The sequence below is a fragment of the Agelaius phoeniceus genome, chromosome Z (assembly GCF_051311805.1).
Source record: "Agelaius phoeniceus isolate bAgePho1 chromosome Z, bAgePho1.hap1, whole genome shotgun sequence".
Lineage (NCBI taxonomy): Eukaryota > Metazoa > Chordata > Aves > Passeriformes > Icteridae > Agelaius > Agelaius phoeniceus.
In genome coordinates, this window is record NC_135303.1 from 839,403 (window position 1) to 862,167 (window position 22,765).

General features: G+C 43.4%; 1 protein-coding gene across 5 annotated transcripts in view; it reads left to right on the forward strand.

The window, feature by feature from the left end:
• The window catches only part of RASGRF2 (Ras protein specific guanine nucleotide releasing factor 2), a 133,346-nt gene that overhangs the window by 65,802 nt on the left and 44,779 nt on the right, over positions 1–22,765 (forward strand). For 2 of the 5 annotated variants that reach the window (XM_077171128.1, XM_077171131.1), the window contains 8 exons: positions 3,268–3,428; positions 4,417–4,507; positions 5,282–5,418; positions 8,425–8,507; positions 10,918–11,166; positions 11,912–12,300; positions 19,099–19,227; positions 20,489–20,578. In XM_077171128.1, coding sequence (XP_077027243.1) covers positions 3,268–3,428; positions 4,417–4,507; positions 5,282–5,418; positions 8,425–8,507; positions 10,918–11,166; positions 11,912–12,300; positions 19,099–19,227; positions 20,489–20,578 — 1,329 coding nt within the window. The remainder of the gene's footprint in view (positions 1–3,267; positions 3,429–4,416; positions 4,508–5,281; positions 5,419–8,424; positions 8,508–10,917; positions 11,167–11,911; positions 12,301–19,098; positions 19,228–20,488; positions 20,579–22,765) is intronic. The other 3 variants (XM_077171129.1, XM_077171130.1, XM_054651651.2) reach the window with 3 other exon arrangements.

The window sequence follows — 22,765 nt, forward strand, 5'->3', positions numbered from 1 at the left end:
TGTGTTACAGAAGGTTGTATCAGCTTATCTGGTGGAACATCCACTGCCTGTGATTCTGTGCAAGGGCAGAAATCTGAATAAAGCAAATGAAGTAATGGAGCCCATTTTCCTTTTACATCTGACAGTGGGGTCACTTTGGCAGTGGTGTCCATCTCCTCTGGTTTCAGTTAGGCTTCCATTTGTTGTGCTGATTAGTGTAGATGGGGACAGGAACCTCATTTCCAGCTTAAAACAGGAGAGAGGAGCCACTACCTTTGTTCAGGCTTTTTTTGTGGATGTTAACGACAACTTTTTTATGTGTTGCAGACTTTTTATTTTAAAGAAGAGATTGATTCTGTTGAGTTGTGCATGTTGAGACCACAGGAACTGTCCCTGGCAATGTTTTGCAATGCAGATTGTAAACTCTCATTCGAGTTTCTTGGGGTCTGATTTTCCCTGCCTTTTACTTAGGTACAGATTTTATAGTCAGGCACACAAACAAGTGAGGAATGTTTCCTTTGTGAGGCTGAAGTACACTCAGGGAGTCTCAAATCTGTTGACATCCAAACAACTGAGCACCCTGAGCCCCTCTGGTGCTTTCAAACACTGATGCTTCTGCCATCAGCTGCTGTGAATTTACCTCTGCTGATAAAGATATCGTAACCACAAAATCAGGCAGTAGCTGGAGCTGGAAGGGACTTTGGAAATTACCCATTCCAGTCTCAAGGCAGCACCAGCTGGAGGAGGTTGGTTTCTGCCATGCCCCCTCAGTATTTTGTTCTTTCCAAGGACAGAGACTCCGCAGCCTCCCTGAATGAGCAACCTCTTCCAGTGTTTAACCCTCTGAGCAGTAAAAACAAAAAAGAGCAAAAAAGCCTGAAAACCTCCAGCATGGAGAAAGCCAGGCTGAGCTGGTAAATCAGACAGTTCAATGTAGACTTCTGAATGCTTGGGTTTGTTTATAAATCCAGCCTTTTATATTCTTTGGATTGAGCAAAGGCTGAGAGGGTGACTGTTGAAGCATTGAAGTGCTGAAAGTGCTTAAGGCCTGAGGCTGGATAAAAATTCATGGGATTACACTATTGTCCAAACTATACTGTTAATGAATGTTCTAAAATTAGCTTCACTTGCTCATTGCATCTGTACATTGGCCAATTGTGACCATTTTTTTCCCTTAAGAGGAAATCTGTGGTAGAGCCAATGCCCAGTTTTGTTAACCACTAAAACCTGATGAGAATGCCCAAGGTCCTTGCTTGGGGTCAGCCATGCAGTATGTGTAGGAGATGTGTCCCTCTCTGCAGGTTTGAAAGAGAGAAAATGCAGCCTCTCTTTTCTGCTTTTAGAGAGAGGTTTGCTCTGTTTTACCTTATTAAACAGTATTTCAGCTCTGTGCAAGAATATTGTTTAACCTCAGCCCATTATGACAGAACAGAGCATGTTAGTCCTGAAAGCATTCCAGTGAAAATAAAGATAAATAAATAAACAAAAATTACCAGCGACCTTACTTCTGTAAGCATCTAATATTTATAGGTACTATTACTCTACTAAGCAAAGCAGAAACAAAAAGTACAGATTGAATATTGCTTCCCTAAATGTGTAGATGGAATTTTAGGACTAAAAGTACCCAGGGAGTTTTGTCTGGGAGTTGTTTTGAACATGCTGGCCTTGCAGCGTGGCTTGAGGGACAGTCAGTGTAACATGGAAAAGTCATGGTTCCAACACATGGAAATGATCTCCTCCCTCTCTCCTACAGCTGAGGCAGGTTGGCTGCTTGTCCAGGGGAAATGCACAACAGCCAGTAAATATTTATGGGTTTGGGTCAGAATGTAAGTGAATCTGAAATGTTCCAAACTCCTCTGCAAAATTCTAGAGCATAACTTCACTGTTGTGTTTCGGTGACACAAGTTGTGTTATACATTTAGTCTAAATGTGAAATGTCTGTCAGAGAACACTGTTATCTGGCAAATTTACTGCTGTGTAATTTCCCATGTCAGTAGAAGTTTATATATTAATAATTTAAGGCTACTTAAATATATATAGAGAGAGCTAAGTGTAGGAAAAAAATGTAAATAGCACCTTTCTCAGTTACTGCAATTTCTCTGTTTGTTAATTTAAGCTTGCATATGTGAACTTTGAGAAAGATAATCCTTTTGACAACACAGAGTAAGAATTGCTAATCTAATATTTCATGGATAATTCTGTCAGGCTGGCATTGTGTCAGGGTGCCACCACTACTTTGAGCTTTGATGCAGTTGTGCCACTTCGTATCTGGAAGGGGCAGGTCAAAGCCTCCTCCTGCTGCTTGTTCTGCTGTGCAGCTCCCTTTGCCTCATCAGTTTCTCGGCGCTTTTGTGACCTTGCTCCTATCAGGGAGCTAAGTCAGCGGCCTCTTCCCAGCATTATTTTCATGCTGGTTTAGCTGTGTGAGTACCTGATGCTGGAACAAGGCACGAGCCAGTGTAAAGGTAATAGTGAGGAGAGATGTGTGGGAAGGAGACTAGGAGGTCTCTTGGCTGCCCCGTCTGCTAACAGCAAGTTGTATGGTAGAAATATTTCTGTTTAATCTACAGAGGAGTTGCACTTCACCACCAAATTTAACTCCTGCTCCAAATTTGGAGGTGATACCCATGGTGGGATCAATCTGGAAAAGTTGGTCACAGACTGAGATGTGAAACAGCAAGAGAAGCAGAGCTGTCCCCAGCCTGGAACTCTGCAAAGCAGAATTCAGGCTTATGTAAGCAGGTTCAATTTAGTTCGGGAGTGTTTTACTGGCAACACATTTCAGATGAGCTGTGGAGCACTGACAATTATGCAGTACAAGATGAGAAGGAGAAATGTGCTTCATTTCCATCTCTCTTGCACACGGGCACACACACAAACTCTTTTCCATCAAAAAGAACTTTTCCGTGTTCTTTCCATTCTCCGTCTCTTTGGTTTGGAAGTGTCTTTTGCAAGTGTAGTGGCTGTCAGAGTGGTGTTTGCTGCTCAGCCACATTTTCTGATCAATGTCCTCTTAGTGTGTTTAATTGCCTAATCAGCCCTGGATCTAATCCTGCCACGTACACAAGTGTTAGTCTAGACTGTACTTGAGTCTATTTATGATACTAAAAAAAAGGGAATCTGCAGTAAAAAAGGGATTGACTTGTTCTTGAAAGAGACACTGATACACATTGATACTGGAATGAAGAGTTGTGTAAATTAATGTAAGACTGTTCAATGAATTAACAGTTTGAGCATTACCTACTAAATATTACTGTAATACAGTGGATTTTGCACCTTCATTACCAGGTTCCCTTATCCAGGTCCCCTCAGTTGAGAGGGGAAAGCTGAGTAAAGTTCGCCTGGGCTCATTGTCTTTGAAGAAAGAAGGAGAAAGACAATGCTTCTTGTTTACAAAACACTTCTTAATTTGTACAAGAAGTTCAGGAGGAAAACTGCATCTTCTTAAGGTATGGACTTCATATTAGGATTTAATTTTCAAAATGAAAACACATCTTTGGTGAACTGCCAACATTTTGCTGCTTTATGTGTTTCATGTGAGTGTTGCATTAGTGGTTAAAAACAAAAGCGGGGTGGTGCACAATGTTTAACTGCTTTGTCTTTTCATTGCAAATAATAGAATTCAAACAATTTCCTTTTCTTAGACCCAGTTAATTCTAGTAAACTGGGGATTAGAAACAAGGCATTGATGTATCTATTTGTTTGAAGTGGTGAATAAATTCAGTGTATGTAGCACTGAATTTAAGTCAGTTTTCAGTGCATAAATCAGTCAGTACAACCCTGCAGAATTGCCAAAGAACATTTTCCAGAGCTCTAATAAAATTAATTTTCAAAGTCAATTCAGTTTTCCTGAACAGCATGTTCTCTTAAAATAAAATGTCATCTAAGAACAATCTAGTTATATTTGTTGAGAATCTGTCTTTCATAGTGCTGGCTTGTGGGTAAAGAGATGTTGGTAGTTCATGGAGTGGGTTATGTTGAATGGAATTTTAATTTGGCATACCAAGAGGTTATTAAGGGTCATGTACTTTCCCACTTTGCACCTCTTACATAGTTCAAGTACTTATGCAAAATAAATAGAGTCTAATGGAACCTTTAAGAAAAATTGTATGTATTTCACTTAAATTCAGAAGATGAAATTCTAGTTAACTTTTTTGGAACTTGTGAGCAAGTCTGTGTGTGCCATAAATTAAAGCATGGTAAAAGTGAAAGAAATTTTGTGCATTGTACTATTAATCTGCTGGATTCGGAAAAACATTATATTTAATCAGTTTGAGTTTAGTTATTTAAGGAAAAAATGTGCATCATGAAATTCATGTATCTTCCTTAGAGCTCTGAGTAATGTAAAATGTTAGAGTCAGGCCTGTCAACATTTAAAAAAACCTGTGACAAATGGGAATAAATAACATTTGTGTGAAATGTGCTTTGTTTCCACAGACAGGAGGTGTTCTGTCTCTGATAGAATGCACTCTAGTCGAGGAGACAGAAGCGAGTGATGATGATTGTAAGTTAAATTCAGCTGTCAGTAGTAAGTACAGTTTCTAGTTTCCTAAAATTAGTACCCTTTTTTATTTTTTCATAAGAGCAAATAGATATGTTGTTGTGAAACCAGTAGAATACAGTGTAAAACTGATCCATTAAAATTGCTGTTCTTATAATGGACATGCTGGCTTGGATGGGGCATTGTTTTGTTGTATTTGTTCCTGCTGTTAACACCCTTTACTGGATTTTCAAGAGGGCTGGCTGGAGAAATGTGGCTTTTGTATTCAAGTTCACCCAGAGCATCTCAGAAAAAAAAAAAAATTTGAAAATTAAAAAAAAAAAGAAAAAAAGCCTTAAATAAGCTGCATAATAATTTGCTTTCTGAAATACATGGGAGTTGACTGATTTGGAAGAATTAATGGGAACTTTTTTGCCTTGGGATCCCCACAAATCAGGAGTGCAAGCTTATTCAAATGTCATTACAAAATACAGTCTCAGGCTGATTTTATTGTTACTCCTTTTGTCTTCCATCCTGCAGTTTGTCAAGTTTTGCACTTGAATTGTGAAAGTAGTTTTATTGAGTGATACTTGTAGTATGGTGAGGATGTGTTAGCATACAGGTGTTATAAGAAACTTTATCTTGAAGAGCAAATCCCAATATGTGAACAACAAAATGAGTTGTTGGATACCTAATTGGATTTGCTCTTTATCAGCAAGATGTTTTATACCTTTTCCATTGTAAATGAAATAACTGTTTTCTTTGTCTTACGCTGTGACATTTCATGGTGTGACTTTGTTTTCTCCCCCTCTGGCTGTAAAGCAAAAGGCTCTGGGCAAGTGTTTGGACACCTGGATTTCAAGCTGATAGTGGAGCCCACGGATGCTCCTCCTTTCACTGTTGTCCTTTTGGCCCCATCACGGCAGGAGAAAGCTGCGTGGACAAGTGACATCAGCCAGGTACCTCAGTGCTTTTCTGCCTTGGTGTGAACAGCCAGGTGTCTGCTGAGGAGGGCAGGAGCCTCCCCTGAAATGGAAAATGCAAACCCCCTCCTTCTGGATTATTACAGCAATTAAGGGGCTCTCAGGCAAAGATATGGGAATAACAGTTCTTCACTAGGAAAATTAAAAAATACAAATGCAGTAGTACAAACAAAAACCACCACTGCCAGAGTGAGAGCAGACCCTGTCCCCTGTGTGTCAGGGGGTGGCACAGCCCCATCCCATGGGGGCTCAGCCCTCCTGCAGTGCCAGCTGTGGCTCTGCTGGAGCAGGGATCCTGCACAAGGGGGGAGTTTTCCTCTGCAGCTCCAGGGCTGCTGCAGATGGGCCTGGGCTCCCTCTGGCCATGCAGGGCAGCAGAAGCTGCTCCTCTGGCAATGCACTGGGCAAAGGCTGCTGGGCTGTCCCAAAGCTCAGATTGGATCCAGGTAGGAATGCTTGGCTCCTCCCCTGGGCAATGGAGCATCTCCCCATGGGATGCTGGGATTGGATCAGCCCTGCAGGGACACTCAGTGGCCATGGACAGAAGGTAATTAATAATGAATGGCCCATGAACAGCAGAGATCTCCTGGAGGGAGGGTTGGCTGTGGGAGAGATAAAGAAAAAACTGCCCCATGAACAGCAGAGAACTGCCCCAGCTCTGACACATGGGAATGGAATACACACCCCCATTTCCAACCAAAGACATTTTCTCACCTGGTTTTGGTGAGGTCTTCCTTCACTCTGAGCTTCTGAAAACCAGCCTAACACAAGGGTGATGAACACCTTTGATTTGCTGTGAAAAAACATTAGTGCTGCCTGTTCTCCTCAAAATTCTGTCGTTGCATTTGGGTCACCAGGGAAGTCTGTTTCTCAAAAACAGAGATGGGGTATAACTTTCAGAATTGTCCATAGACAAACATAGCGGTAAGCATTTTTATGTCTAAGGAGAGCCCATCTAGACACATATTTTGATTTAAGAAGAAGGTTTATTCATGTACTGGTTTATTCATGATTTTCATACAGATCAAACCCACCTGAGTCCTAGCGTGAAAGTGATACCATATCACATCAATAATGAAGTAAGACAATGGGATAAATTCTTTTTTCCACCAAAAATGAATGCTAACAAATCATTATAAATAATTGCTGAGCATTCTGACAGTGTGCAGGAACTGTCAATGTTGTGAATGAACAAAAAGGGTATTTAAATTTTTTTAAATGCCAGGGATAAGTTGTTGGGGCTTTTTAAAATTGCTTTTTACTTTAAACATAATAGACAAACTTCGTCATAATCTATTTGTGGAAAGAAGTTGAATGCAAAAAAAAAAAAAAAAAACCCCAAAACCCCTGAACTTCCAGCTAACCAGAGCTAAATGAAGGCTATTTATGTTTTGTTTATGCACACAAACAAGAACATACATCTCTCATAGTTCTGAATTCAGGTCCCGTCCTCTATTAATTTAGAGAGAAATAGCTGATTAGAGGATTATCAGCATGGAATGTCATGCATTTCCAAAGTTGCTATCATTGCTGGCAACATCTCCAGATGAATCATCATCATAATGAGGAGAAATTGCTTAAAAATAAGAATTCTGACTTATTTTGTGCCAGATTAACATTTTTGAAAGAACAAAAATAGGCAAATAAAAATCTCAAAATACAGTATGAGCTACAACTTGCTGTCTTACAGACAGACCTGGTTGGAGAATTTTACAAAACAGATTTTCAGGGAATTATTGTTGTTCCATTGATATGTAAAATTACTGGAGTAATTTCCTGGCACAGATAGACCATTTAAGAATGCTACTAAGTCCATTCTTAGCCTAAATTATAATAATTTAAAAAATTGTCTGTGCTAGGGTGCTAAGGGCTTCTTTGAAATATTTCGAGGTCAAATAGGGGAAATATAAGTACTTCTATTAAATGTGTTTCTCAAAGCTTTTAGGCTTTTAGGTAATGATTTGAGAAAATCATACTGTGAATTACTGCAGCTGCACTTTCCAAATAATCTTAAAATCCTGAATTGAAAGCCGCATAAAAGTGCATAGATGATATTTTAAATTTGAAACTATAGATGTAATCTAAATCTGAAGAGGCCTGTGAATATCAGGTTTGAGCAATCCAATATCAGTCATTGGTTTGAAATTAAATGTTCCACAGCCTGAAGGCAATGTGTGTTCTTGGAATCAGGATAAATGTGTGTGATAATTTCTGGAACTCCTTTTTACTGATGTAAGGAGATTGTCCATATATTAAAAAAAAAAAAAAAAAGTATATTTATATGTAAACATATATAAGTATATATGTATATATGTACGTATGAATAAAAGTAGGAAGTATAATGAAGACAAGAGCCCTGTAGGGTTTGGTAGAGGTCCAACCCCTTCCCCAGCTCTGTTCCCTTCTTTGGGCTCATCTGAACTACATAAAGGTACACTTAAAAGTCCCTCCTAATCCCAGCCTCAAACATTTTTACAGGAGTTTGCAGGGAGCAGCTTGGACAGCTTCCTCACAGCTGCGTTTCACAAGGAGCACCACTTGAACTTGTTTCTACAAATGTGTTTCTGGAAGCTTTTATATTCCCTTTTAGTCTTTTGCACAGAGGCAGAGGTTAAGGTATTACTGTACCCCTTGGAGTATAAAGCATTCTGACTTTCTTGTGGTCTTGATTTCTCAAGCTTACACTCTTTCAGGAAACACTAGAAATAATGAGTTTTGTTCCCTTTCAAAGGAGCTTCAAAGGAAATATCACTTCCAACTCAAAGTACTTAATCATGTGGAAAAGAAAAGGTTTCTGAACTGAATACCCTAAGAGGCAAAGGCTAGAGAAGCATGTCGACTCTTAAATTCTTGCATCACTGATTTTCATTTGAGAAAATACCTTGTCTTAATCAGCCCATACCCTGCAAAAGCTGTGCTTCAAGCTTATAGGGATATGAAAAGTGTTTTGACTTTAACAGTTTTCAATGTTTATTTCCACAGTGCATTGATAATATAAGGTGCAATGGATTAATGACAATAGTGTTTGAAGAAAACTCCAAAGTCACAGTGCCACATATGATCAAGTAAGTGCAACAGAGAACAAAATAGATTGTTGTGTTTCTTCAATAAAAAATTCAACAATAGAAAGCACGTGTTTAGACAATGCAAACCTTTAACTTTTTTTTTCTAGCATTTTGGTTGAATGGACCTGATTCTATATTCCAAAACATATATTTTCAAATCCCTTTCTTGGAGTTGTAGGGATCACTCGGAGTGGTAAACTCTCAATTCACAGTGTTGGATCACAACTCAGGTTTTTCTGGGTTTTCAGTAGTTAGCTTCAGTTACACCTCAGATGAATGATTTTGTTCTCAGCTTTTCCTTGTCATCTCAAAATTTTATTGGACATTTTTACAATGTCTTCAGAATTTATGTGACTGCAGACAAGTACCATTTTCAAAGGTACTTTGTTATAATAGCCAAAGTTTTTGTTCTCTGTATTTCTGTTATTTCTGTTAAAAAATTACTTTCTCTCATGATTTTAACTGATCACATCAAAGTAGCATCATTGTTTATAAGGCTGCTTCCTTTACCTTTGGATTCTCTCAGTTATTTATTGTAATAAGTGTTTTTTGTTTCTAGTGAGATATTTTCAGTACATGATTCCAGATTTTTAACACAGCTTGGATATTCTGCATACCTTAATTTACATGAGTTTTACTTTTTAGAATACAATGAATATATAAGTGAATGGAACATAGGGATAGACATAAAACTATTTCCTTTTTCACTATTATCTGTCACATCTCTTGGTGTCTCAAATGCCTCTTCTGTAGCTGTTTCTTCTCCTCTGTGCTTAGAAATGGGAGAGAGAAAGCATCTGGGAATGCACTGTTAGGGCACACACCTTTGATCCCTGGAAATAAGGCATTTTATTGTCCTCAGCTTTATTCCAGGAACTCTCCAGTGCGTAAAAACTTCTGTCACCTGCTGAGGTTTAAAAGTACATTTGTCCCCTTTAAAGTACAGCAGGACCTCAGTCCCCATGCCAACAGAAAGGAATATTAATTCTGAAGAACATACAGGACCTTCACAACAAACACAAATTTGGTGTTCTCCTTCTTAAATTTGACTTGCCTGATTTGCAGCAGAGTTTGACTTTCAGAGTCAGATGTCATTGCATGATAGAAACAAAAAACTGCCACTTTTTGGAGGCCCTAGTTTAAAAAACAATATTTTGTTGTTGTTGTTGCTTCTTTTATGTAATACAGTGTAGAATTGTGTGGAATATCCCGATCTTTCTTCTGAGAAACTCTACTAACTTATAACAAAAAGATGGGGTGTATTGAAAGATGCTTCACTTGGCATTCATCCTGTTTATTTACAAACTAGGCAAAAGAGAATTTGAGGGCAAAACCCCTCCATTAGGGGTATGGTTATGTAAATTATTCTTTTTTTTTTTTTAATTTCCAAGCAGAAATTTATTGGTCTTTGCTTTTGATTTTTTCACTAAAATAATTTTTTTTCTTGGTTTCTGATTTAAAATTTGAGATGTTTTGTGCTGTTCCCTCTTTCTTCTCTTAAAACAAAAAGTAAGTCTTGGAGCTGAAGGCAGGTGTTAATTTGCAAGTAAGCCTTAAACCTAGCTAAGGGATTAATTTTTAGGATCCATTACTTTATTTTAGATAAAGCTTGATCCCACCAGAAAACATTGCAATAAATTATTCCATACTGAGATTTTAGTAACATTGACCTATGGGCCACAATAGCCTAAAAGAGACAAGAGGGGACAATTCTGCCACCTGTTCCATTTCAGAAATGTAAGCATGATAAACAGTTTCTTAGGCTTTGAGGTGTAAAGCATTTGCCAAAAATAAAATTTAAGTTCCCTTAGTTATGGAAGCATTTATCACCACAAATTAAAAGTTTTCCTGCACTGATGAAACACAAAAGTGCATAAATTTTTGTTGCTTTTGTGTTGACAGAAACAGCTGAAGGGGTACCACTCCTTTGATGCCTGGAGAAGCTGCCTAGAGCAGAGCTAGACAGAGTTAAAGGAATAAAGTAGGGATTTATTAAAAGGCCTTCAAAGGACACACCTTGGGCAGCACAAGAGCCCAGCTGTGGCTACACCCAAGATGGACTCAGAGTCACAAGTTTTCACACTTTTATGAGTTCTGGCCCATTTCCATACTGGGGTTCAGTGTCCAATTCCAGCTCCAGGTTCTGCAGTCCCACCCTCCCAAGTTGCTCTCCTCCATTCCCTGTTGTTTGCACTTTTTGGGCTGAAGCTGCAGTGATGTCCTTGGTTCTGGGGCTGGAGAAGGATTGTTCTGTGTGCCTGAGCTGTGAGGAGAGCAGCTGATGCTTTATATGGAGTTGAGAGTTATTAATGCAGTACAGAATCTGGAAAATATGAAAGCTCAAACTGAAGGCAACACCTTAGCTACGATCACTTGTTGGTAAAGTGTTTTAAATTTGACTTTTGTGTAGATCTGACGCCCGTCTTCACAGAGATGACATTGATATTTGCTTCAGCAAAACACTGAATTCCTGCAAAGTGCCCCAGATCCGCTACGCGAGCGTGGAGCGCCTCTTGGAGCGGCTGACGGATCTGCGGTTCCTGAGCATCGACTTCCTCAACACCTTCCTGCACACCTACCGCATCTTCACCACCGCCTCCGTGGTCCTGGAGAAGCTCTCTGACATCTACAGGCGCCCCTTCACCTCCATTCCTGTCAGGTGAGCCTGGGGTTGGCACCTTCCTGGGACCTCTCTCTCACAGATTTCTGGGAGAGATATCACAGCCTCGGTCATTGTTTGTTTTGTGGGCGTTTTTCTCATTATTTTCTGCTTGTAAATAATCTAAGAGAAAGGTTCTTAGTGTGTAAACAGGACGCCACTTTTATGGAGGGTCTGTCTCAGCTATATGCCCAAGCTCTGAGGACAAAGTGTCACACAGATTTTGCAGTGCCATGCAGATTTGCTTAAAATTGAAGCATTTTCACTTAAATCTGTTCAGTGTTTGCTACCGTGTGTCACATTCACATTCTCTGGAAAAATTCCTTTGCCCAGGATTTTTCCCCTGGGAAGCTGAGAAGCCTCAGAGAAAAATGAAAACAAATATCTCATTTGCTTCTCCTGTGTTGTGCTTGTCTGGAATGTGTTTGGAGATTGTTCACCCACAGGTGATTGTTCCATTGGATTCTGCTGTGAGTTGTTTTCACTCTTTGGCCAATCAGTGCCAAGCTGTGTCAGGACTCTGGCGAGAGTCACGAGTTTTCATTATTATCTTTTTAGCATTCTGTAAGTATCCTTTCTGTGTTCTTTGGTATACTTATATAGTATAGTATTCTTTAGTATGATAAAACAATAATAATAAATCAGCCTTCTGAGAACTTGGAGTCAGATTCATCATCCCTTCCTTCATCGGGGCACCCCACAAATACAATAACCGTGCTGCTCTTTTTGTGTCTCTGCCTCTCAGGTCCTTGGAGCTGTTCTTTGCCACCAGTCAGAACAACAGAGGGGAGTACCTGGCTGACGGGAAGTCGCCACACCTCTGCCGCAAGTTTTCCTCTCCTCCTCCCCTGTCCCTCTCCAGGACCTCCTCACCCGCCAGGACCCGCAAACTCTCCCTGACCTCGCCGCTGAACTCCAGGATTGGCGCCCTGGACCTCTCAGCCTCGTCTGCGGCCAGCAGTCCTACCTCAAACTACAGCCCGGCCACGTCCCCACCGCCCACGGGCAGCAAGGCGCCGCTGGACCTGAGCCGGGGGCTGTCGTCCCCCGAGCAGAGCCCGGGCTCGGCCGAGGACAGCCTAGAGAACCCGCGCCTGGACCTCTGCAACAAGCTGAGGAGGAGCATCCGCAGAGGTACGCCTTACCCACTGCAATCCAGCGTGCTGCTGGCTGCCTGGTACCAGTGGATGTGGGGCTTTGGATAAGTCCCTGCTTTTTGGCCAGGCCTCTGGCAGCAGCCAGCAGCTTTATGGAGGTGGCCAGCACCCCAAAAGCCACTCTTGTTCACAAGTGCTATAATAATGGCTGATTCGGTCTGTTAAAATGAATTATTTATTTAATAGACAGAAAACTAATGGACATAAGACTTAAAACAAACTAATACTACACAAGAATAAGGACAAAAAGAAAACTACTGATAAATAGATACAGCATGAGGTTAAAAGTACCTGTTAATGTTACAGCTAGTGAAGAAATAATACAACTTGGGATTCAATGGCTCTTCCCATCCAGTTGTTGGTGGGGCACACATTGAGATCCTTTCCCTCAATCCCCAGGGAAGCATCCATGGAATCTGTGTCCAAACTCCAGGGAAAAGTCACAAACACTTTCAGGGTGTAGGAGGCTTCTGCCTCTGTGGTAACTGGTGTGTCTTTTACAGTTTGTAAAACAGTCAGGAATATTTCTTTTATCTCTTCCCACATCTGCTCTCCAGACTGAGATGCTGATTCTTAGCTGGGGCCTGAGGCCTTTTGGTGCTGGAGATGATCCCTTTGGGCCTTGCAGCCTGGGTTATCTCTTCATATCTGCACCCACTGTCTGTGGCAGGGAGGGGAGGACAGTCCTTGCATGCTGCTGCTCCTCTGGTCGAGGCTCTGCTGTGCTCTCTGTTCCCAGCCCTTTGCTGCTCCTTCCCAGCAGCACAGCAAAGCCATAGGATCACAGAATGGTCTGGGTGGGAAGGGACCTTAAGGCCCATCTTGTTCCAACCCACTGCACCATGTCTGTTTTCACTTCAGTGCAGTGTAAGGAGAAAGGCAGAAGAGAATATTTGATGCCACTTTGTTTGCTGAGGTGAGAGATTTTTGAGTTGTAGCGTGTACTGCAGGAAGTGAAATATTAAGTTAAAAAGAAATACCTAACAGCTTTAACATGTTTGCATAGAGGGCTGGTTTTCCAGGGAGATTCCATCAGTAATCAAAATAAATAATGCATGTGATGTGCTCGGTACGTTGGTGACATTTGTTCCAGGTGGTGTGAATGTCACCTGGTTATCCCTCCAGAAGGTACAAGTCTAAAATAGATTAATTGCTCCTGAGCAAATGCCTGTTTCCTCTAGGGATTCTGTAAGGCACCTTGGAATAGATTTTACTTCCAGAGGGCTGAAGCTGGTTGATAAAAGCCTCAGTGTGGGTGTCTAGGGTTGGGAGCATTGTAGTTATAGATGGCAAAGCAAGGAAGTGGCTCCAGTCTCATAGGAAACAGAAGTGGACATTATTTCTCCTCTGGGGATGGAAGAATGATCTGCTTAATTGGAATAGAAGTTTGCAGTAATCTTCTTTTTATTGTTGTTACACTAAATAGAAATTGATGCAATTTAAAAATGCTTTTATTATTCCTAAAATTAATATTTTAACATGGTTGTACATGGCCTGGCTTACAGTCTGAGAATTTGATCTATTAATCTGAGCAAGACGTAGTTCAATTTTAGTCAGTAGTACTATAATAATAAAAAATTAAAGAGAGGAAAGAAGAAAAGGATTACCAAATACAAAGTTAGACAAATGTGTTTGAAAAGTTATGTCTGCTCCCTACTGAATGAATTAGTAGTGCCCTGCTAATAAATTAGATGTTTATTTGTGCCAGGGGATTGTTTTTACAGAATGCTGCCTATTTTTTAACAAAAAAATCACATTTTAACAGGGAAGTTATCCACTGTAGCATTCTAGGAGTCTGCCTATCAAGTGCAGGGGCCAGTGTCATCAGAATAACGTTGGGTTTTGGACCATGGGGTGGTCTACACAACACCTGATGAGATGCACCTCTCAGAGGGGAAAAAGGTTTCTAGCATAGGAACTCGGAGGATTCATCAATAGAGCTTTAAACTAGTTTGAAGGGGGAAGGGACAAAACCAGATAGTGAGAGGCAGTGGGGTGATGCACTTGAGGAACTGAGTGCTGGTGGGAGGTGTTGGCTACGACAGACCAGAGCTGAAGTGTTTCTGTTCCAACACACACAGCATGAAGACCAAACGAGAGGAGCGTGGATCCTTGGCCCAGTCCCAGTGATTTGACATCACTAGCATAAGTGAAACTTTACCAGGATGAGTCCTGTGATTGAAGTGCCCTACTGAACATTTACAGACTCTTTAGGAAGAATAGGCAGGGCAGATGAGGCAGAGGGAGGCACTGTATGTAACAGAAGGGTTAGAATGTAGGGAGGTCACAGTTGAGAGCCTCTGGGTAGGAATCAAGGGGCAGTGAAAGGATGCAGATGTCTCTGTGGGAGTCTACTAGAGATCTCCTGGCCTGGGCAATAACACCAATGGAACTACGGGATGCAGAACTAAGGAACTAAGAGTTTCTTTGAGGAACTAAGGGCTGCATCCCAGTTAATTGCCCTTGTCCTTCTGGGATACTTCAGCTGGTCAGAAAACAACTGGGAGCATCACACAGTTGGTACAATCCAGGACTGAGGATTACTAAAACACCTGGATGCCAACTTCATGTACAAGTACTAGGAGAGCTGACTAGGAAAGGTGCCCTTCTTGATTTGTTGCTTGTTAATGGAGAGGGTTGTAGGAATGACATGATTGGTGGCTATCTTGCTACAGCAGCCACAAAGTGATTTAGTTTAAAATCTCTGTTGCTAGGAGGAAAAGTGTCAGAAAATTTTCACCCTTGGACATGAGTAGAGCAGACTTTAGGCTGCTCAGGGAAATAGTGATCAAGATCCCTGGGAAAATTCTTCTGAAGGTGCTGGGGTCCATTAGTGTGGGTCACTTTTTAGGTGTCACCTATGGGCACAGGAAGCGGCAATTCCAAAATGTTGAAAGTCAAACAGATGTGACAGAAGGCTGGCTTGGCTGAACAGGGATCTTCTTTTGGAGGTAAAGCAGAGAAGGAAGGTGTATGTCCAGCAGGAGAAGGTTGGGTGACATGGCAGGACCACAGAGATGGTGCTCTGCAGGAAGAAAATTTTTGCAGCCAAAGTGTAACTGGAGTCAAAACTTGCCAGAACTGTGGGCGATGATAAAGAGAGGATTTTAAAATACATTGGCAGAAAACAGTGCAGAAGTCACATTGGCCTATTCCAGAATGAGGGTGGTCAACTCACAAATAGAGAATTTGACAAGACAGGGATATGTATTGGTTTTCTTACCTCTCTTCAGCATGGGCTAAGGGAATCCCAGTGCCCTGAGCTGAATGACCATGGTTTGAGAATGATAAACTCACAGTTGATCCTGAAGTTGTAGGGATCTGCTGCAGCAGCTGCATTCCTATAAACCTATGGAGCCTGATGGGATTCATCTGAAACTACTCAAAGAGCCGGCTGATGTAATTGTGAGGCTTCTCTCAATATCTGAACAGTCTTGGATGTCTGGAGAGGTCCCAGTTGAGTGGATGTTGGTTAAGATTGTCCCAGTTTTCAAAAAGCACAGGAAGGGTGACCCTGGAAACTACAGGCCCAGCAGTCTCACTTCAGCACCTGGTAAGGTAATGGAGAAAATTACCCTGGGAGGTATTGGAAAACACCCTGAGGCATCACATTACAGAAAAATAGACAAAACCTCCCTAGCAGCAGTGCAGCACTGAGCAGCAGCCACTCCTCACTCAGCTGGAGGCACGAGGGGCTGTCTTCTCTCAGATACTGTGTGTGCATGCTGAGCACAGAAAAGGCTCCTCTTCCAGGCTGTGTTGTACAGGAGTGCTCACAGGTCCTCCCAGAGCAAACATACATATGATAATTATTCCCCCAAAGTAATCAGCATATGTTCCTTCCCTTTTCACATGAGTTTGTCTGCCTCAGTGGTCTGGACAGTGGTCTCTAGTGGTTGTAGGCCCTGAAGTGACACTTGACCACCCCATGAGTTCGGTGTTATCCCAAAATCTGGAGCCAAGTTAGCCCAAACAATGTAATTTGTTATTTTGGAGATGAAAGTGTATTCTCCTGCTCCTCTTCTTGGTTGATGTTTAACGTGATCCCCATTATGCAGTTCCACAGGCCAGTGATTTCACAAAATAATCATTGTCTTTTCCCTAGCAGCTGAGCAAACAGGTATTCATCTGGCAACAACAGGTCAGCACAGCCTCACAAGGGGGAGGTCCTGCTGGTCACACCTGAGTTCCTTCTATGACAGGGTGACACACCTGGGTGACCCAGGAGAGGCAGTAATGTGATCTTTCTGGATTGCATCAAAGCTTTGGATACAGTCTCTCCCAGGATCCATCTGGACAAACTGTCCAGCCCACAGGTGGATAAAAACATCGTGGGCAAGGGCTCATGAGGCAGGCACAGAGCCTGGCAGTGACTGAGGTGACACCAGGCTGGCACTGCTGGGGTTCCAGGGTTCTGTGCTCTGCCCTGTGCTCTTCAGCATCTTCATTAGCAACCTGGACACAGGACTCTAAGGAGTACTGAGTAAGTTTGCTGATGACACTAAATTGGGAGGAGCTGTCAACTCCCTCGAGGGCAGAGAGGCCCTGCAGAGGGAGCTCAGCAAATGAGGGGTGGGAATTCACCAAGTGTGTCGGGTTTAACAAGGGATTCTGCACCTGGGATGGGCACCCCTGGCTGTGTGGATGCACTGGGGAACAAGGGGCTGGAGAGCACCTGTGGGACAGGACCTGGGGGTCCTGGTCCATGTCCAGTTCAATCTGAGTCTGGAGCCAGGAGGGACATCCCTGTCCTGGGGGGTACCAGGCCCAGCATCACTCGCTGGGGCAGTCTCACCTCAAGTCTTGGGGACAGTTTTGGGCATGTCAGAACGAGCTAAAGCTGTTAGAGAGTGTCCAAAAGAGAGACATGGAGATGGTAAAGGGTCTGGAGGGGCCACACAAGGATCAGCTGAGGGTGCTTGGTGTGTTCAGCTGGAGCAGAGAAGGTAGGGGAGAGCTCAGCAGGGGCTGCAGCTCCTTCCAAGGGACAGCTCCCATCTGTGCTCCCTGTGACAGGGACAGGAGCCAAGAGCCGGGATGGGGCAGGATCAGGCTGGAGATCAGGGAAGGTTCTGCTTCCCCAGAGGGTGCTGGGCTCTGCCCAGGCTGCCCAGGGAATGGGCACGGCCCTGAGGCTGCCAGAGCTCCAGCAGAGCTTGGACAGCACCCCAGGCATGCCCAGGATGGGATTGCTGGGGCTCTGGGCAGGGCACGGGTGGCACTGGGTGATCCTGTGGGTCCCTTCCAGCTCAGGGGATTCTGTGGTTCTATGATACTTGCTCATGCTTTATGCTTTCAAAACATACTGGTTAGCTGTTGTGCATAATCATGGATATTATACATGCAGTATGCTGGGTGTTTTTACATTAATTGCACAACAGAATATTTATATATATTTTTGTATATATATAGACAGAGACAGAGAGAGAGAGTTTTTTCTATGCAAAGTTGAGCAAATTCTTCTTACGCACTACTTTAGCCACCAATGTGTGGCTGAAAACCAATGTGATGATAGCACAGCATATCCCAAAATAAAGGCCATGTATTGAAATTAATCATAGACAGGTAACTGCTGTCTAAGCTGTAACATTTTTTCTAGACGTTGTAAAGTGGACTGGTAAAGAGCAGGTTGTTCTGCCCAAGTGTAGGCAGTGGGCACTGTTGGGGAGTTATTCACATTTCTCATTGTGGTCTGTCAAAGCTGGAAGCGTTACCTGGGCAGCATGAGGAGCACTTGGAAATGGCCAGAGGCCCATATAAATGCTAAATTGCTGTCAGTGCACTCTCCCACCCCTTTGGGCATCTCCTGATGAACAGCTTGTGCTCAGTCTGGAGGAATTTGCTGGTAGAGAACTCTGTCCTGCAGTAGCTCTGTCCAGCTGCATGCAGAATGTTGATGAAAATGAGGAGGTTTAATAAGAGATCTCATAAGGGGGATGAAAATGGGTAGTCCTGTTGCTCTGATACTGCCAGAGTTCCAAAAAAAATCAGCTCTGGCTTACTTTAAGTCCAGCACAATTGCACAAATTCTGTTTCTGAGGACATATTATTATGGTGGCTGCTGTTCTTTATGACTGTTGTCCATTTATAAGCTGGGATTTTCAACTTTTTTCCCTACCTTCAAAATTGTTTCCTTTCAGAGTTTCTGTTTTCCAAAGTTTTTGTTTATGTTTAGTTTTATATACACAATGCTTGTGCTGCAGGCAGAGCTGTCATTCACATCAAATATAGGATGTATTTTATCAGCTTGTTTTCCCTCAGTTTGGAAGTAGTGTTTATCCCATTCCTGTTTTTATTCTTCTGATAAAAGAACTCCACTGTAGACTAGTCTGCTCTCCAGTGCTGTTTAGCAATTCTATTGGTCAGATTTTGATTACCCTTTGTTACTCAACAAGGATTATTTTCCCTAGGTCATAGAATATCTATGAGTTCAAGTACCCTTGTTATGTGTGCATGTCACTGCATATTCTCCTGATTGAAAGTGCAGTTTTATCCAACACACTTTAAAACTGACAACTTGCTGGTTTTCACCAAGTTGTTTATTTATTTGTTTTTGCTATTTTCACCAAGGTGTTTTTCATTTATTTATTTGTTTGTTATGAGCTATTGTGTCAGTGGTACAAGACTTTCCCACTCTTTTAACTCCATCCAGAGGATAATTACTGCTGAGTTAATGGCAAAATCCCATGGCAAGTTACAGGCGCAGTACTGTTTGAAACAACTGTAAACCAAATTATGTCTGATCATCAGTACTGACATGTATTCTCTTTTAAAGCAGCAGTTCTGGAAACTGTGTCAGTGGACAGGACCATTCCCGAGAGCACCTCCGTGGTGGACACTGCAGAGCTGTCCCCGTGCAGGTCCCCTTCGACGCCGCGTCACCTCCGCTACCGGCAGCCAGGAGGTGAGAGCTGTGCTGGCACTGCCAGTCACTTCCAACAGGGCTTGATCACTGTGCTTGTGATCTCTGCAGGGCAGCAGAAAGCACTAATGATGTCCCAATCATCTGGCTTGCTTGTATTTTTCTTGTTTCTCAGGTGTTAAAAATAAAAGAGCCATTAAAATGTGAAATGCGCCTGTTAAATTTGAGCAGCAATAATGAGGCATGGAAGCATGTTGAGACTTCAGTATGATTCAGTGTTCTGAAATAGCTCAAGCAGGATGTGCCCAAGTTCAAGACTAATATTGAATCAGTCCTGTTCTCACAGAACTCTCAAGACTCTGACATATTTTTTTCAGCTGATGAGGGGACATATTTTGGGCACCATCTGTAATCATGAAACACACAACACCCATTGTTGTCAATGGGAAGGGACTGCGTCTGTTTCTTTGTGTAATGCTGAACATTTACAGATGGTCTCACATTATTCATTCCAAAATTTGAAAAGGCTGCTCAATTGAAGAGGAAAAAGAGGGGCTGGATCTCCTCAAATAACTCTCACGTGGCCCTTTGAAATCATTAGCAGGGCTGTGAGCTGAGTCCATGAAGACTTAAAATGCTGCCAGCTCCTGCAGGACAGGTTTCTGGGCCGGTGTTTCATACCTGGGAGTAAAACAAAAGCAGAGCAGAGCCTTCTCACCTGTTACCAGGACACTTTAGATTCAAACCAGTGGTAATTTTATGTGATTGGGCACATTTGTGGCAAGAAGGCAAGATCTGGGAGCTGGAAACTGTGGGCAGTGTCATATTATCAGAATTCTGGTTAAAGACAGTGTTCACAGCACTCCCTGTAGAGAAAGTTTGATAAATTCTGCAAAACTCTGCTCATTCTGAGCAGTGACCAGGGAAAATAAGTGAATCCAGTTATCAGAAGATGGTGAATATCCTTAATTCTCTGACATAACTTTTTGTTTTAGGTTAATTTTCTATGCCATTGTTTTTTCTCTATATCTTTTTTTTCCCCCTCCTATTTGGTTAATATCTTGTTCCACCTCAGCAGTGTCTTAGATGTTTTTTCTATAGCAACATTAATTATACCAATGTGGAAATATAAACCGTAAATATGATCACGATACTTGCTGCTGCCTTTCACAGAAAATCATCTGACAGTTTAAATAAACACGATGTCCACAAAGTTACGAACATTACTGAAGATTCTAAGTCTTGTCGCTGGTTGATGAAAAGTTTGTAGAAGTTAACTTTTTCCTGTCCTTCCCCTTTACAGTGCAGACTGCTGACAACAGCCACTGCTCGGTGTCTCCTGCTTCTGCTTTTGCCATTGCCACAGCAGCAGCCGGGCACGGGAGCCCACCAGGTGAGGGGGCGTGCTGTGCACGCAGGTGACACAGGTGCTCAAGAGGTGAATGTTCCTCAAGAACAGACCTCTGTGTTCTCATGAGTGATGTTCTCATCTCAGCCTGGTCTAGTGGAAGGCGTCCCTGCTCACGGCAGGGCTGGAACTGGGTGTTTTTAAGGCCATGTCCAACCCTATTGGTCGATTTCTTAATATTTTTAATCCCTCCTGTCAATGGAAGATTAATATTTCACATGTACATGATGTGCTAAACATCCAAATAAGATTTTTTTTCTTTGTTTTTTTTTTATTCACTTAAAATTTAAGATTTTATTTTTTAAAATGAGGTTTTCTATGTCCAAAGGTGGTAGTCAGTTTTACTTATTGCGATTGTATACTGTAGTTTTCTCAGAAAGCAACTACTGACTGAGGGTATTTAGTGCAACATAAAATACTTGATTTAAGTTTTGAATGTGCTGCTTATCTTGCTGTGCTCCCTTTGACATATTAATATCTTCCACTAACAGGGTCCTTTCATAGGTCATGTTGCACATAACCAACAATTTTTTTAGTCTAAAAAATCAATTTCCCTTTCACTTGACAAATCCACAGTTCATTTTGAGTATGTGTGACAAAGCACAATCCAGCTGTAAACTCATGCTTGCCTCTTTCCCACTGGAATGTCAAAAAATTGCTTTGAAGACCCCAGTCTCAAAATCACCCATGAAAATCTGTGTAAGACTGTAAATGGTCCTTATGGATCTCAGTGGATTTTGTATCCACTATGTCTAGAGCTCTGGTCATTAATTGATGGGTGAGATGACACCAGGAGAAAATAATTTTTGCATGAGTATGCATCACTGCTCCTCTTAGCCTTGTGTACTTCCCATGATCTTTAGATTACAAGACAGTGATGTTCAGTGTTAGAAACTTTATCAGAGAATCATTTAGGCTGGAAAATCCCTCCCAGATCATCAGGTCCAGCCTGTGCCTGATCCCCACCCTGTCCCCAGCCCAGAGCTCTGAGTGCCACCTCCAGGGGACACCTGCAGGGCTGGGCACTCCAAACCCCCCTGGGCAGTGCCAAGGCAGTTCCTGAGCCCCCTTTCCATGGGGAAATTCCTGCTGTGCCCACCCTGAGCCTGCCCTGGCCCAGCCTGAGGCCGTTCCCTCTGCTCCTGTCCCTGGTCCCTGGGAGCACAGCCCGACCCCCCCGGCTGTGCCCTCCTGGCAGGAGCCGTGCAGAGCCACAAGGGCCCCCTGAGCCTCCTTTGCTCCAGGCTGAGCCCCTGCCCAGCTCCCTCAGCCTCTCCTGGGGCTCCATTCCCTTCCCAGCTCCATTCCCTGGACAGGCTCCATTCCCTTCCCAGCCCCCTCAGCCCCTCCTGGGGCTCCATTCCCTTCCCAGCTCCATTCCCTGGACAGGCTCCATTCCCTGCCCAGCTCCCTCAGCCCCTCCTGGGGCTCCATTCCCTTCCCAGCTCCCTCAGCCCCTCCTGGGGCTCCATTCCCTTCCCAGCCCCCTCAACCTCTCTGGGGCTCCATTCCCTTCCCAGCTCCCTCAGCCCCTCCTGGGGCTCCATTCCCTTCCCAGCTCCCTCACTCCCTCCTGGGGCTCCATTCCCTGCCCAGCTGCATTCCCTGGACACTCTCCAGCCCCTCAGGGCCCTGCCTGAGCTGAGGGGCCAGAGCTGGACCCAGCCCTGGAGATGGAGCCTGGGCAGGGCCAGCACAGGGACAGTCACTGCCCTGTGCTGCTGTCACAGCCCTGGGCCCTCCTGGCCACCTGGCCCCCCTGGCTGGTGTCCAGCTGCTGTCACAGCACCCCAGGGCCTGTCCCAGCTTCCCAGCCCCTCTGCCTAGCCTGGATTGCCAGGGGTTGTTGTGACCCAAGGGCAGGGCCTGGCACTTCCCTTGTGGACCCTCACAGCCATGGCCGTGGCCCACGGTCCAGCCTGTCCAGAGCCCTCAGTGCTCCAGAGCCCTCCTGCCCTCCAGCAGATCCACACTGCCACCCACCCCGGTGTCACCCATGAACCCAGAGGGCAGAGCACTCGGTCCCCTGGCCCAGGTTTTGAACAGGATCGCCCAGCACTGCTCCCTGGGGACACTGCTGGTGACCAGCTGGGTCAGCACTGTCCCAGCACTGTCCCCACTGTCCTCATGAGTCAGCGCTGTCCCCACTGTCCCAGCACTGTCCCCACTGTC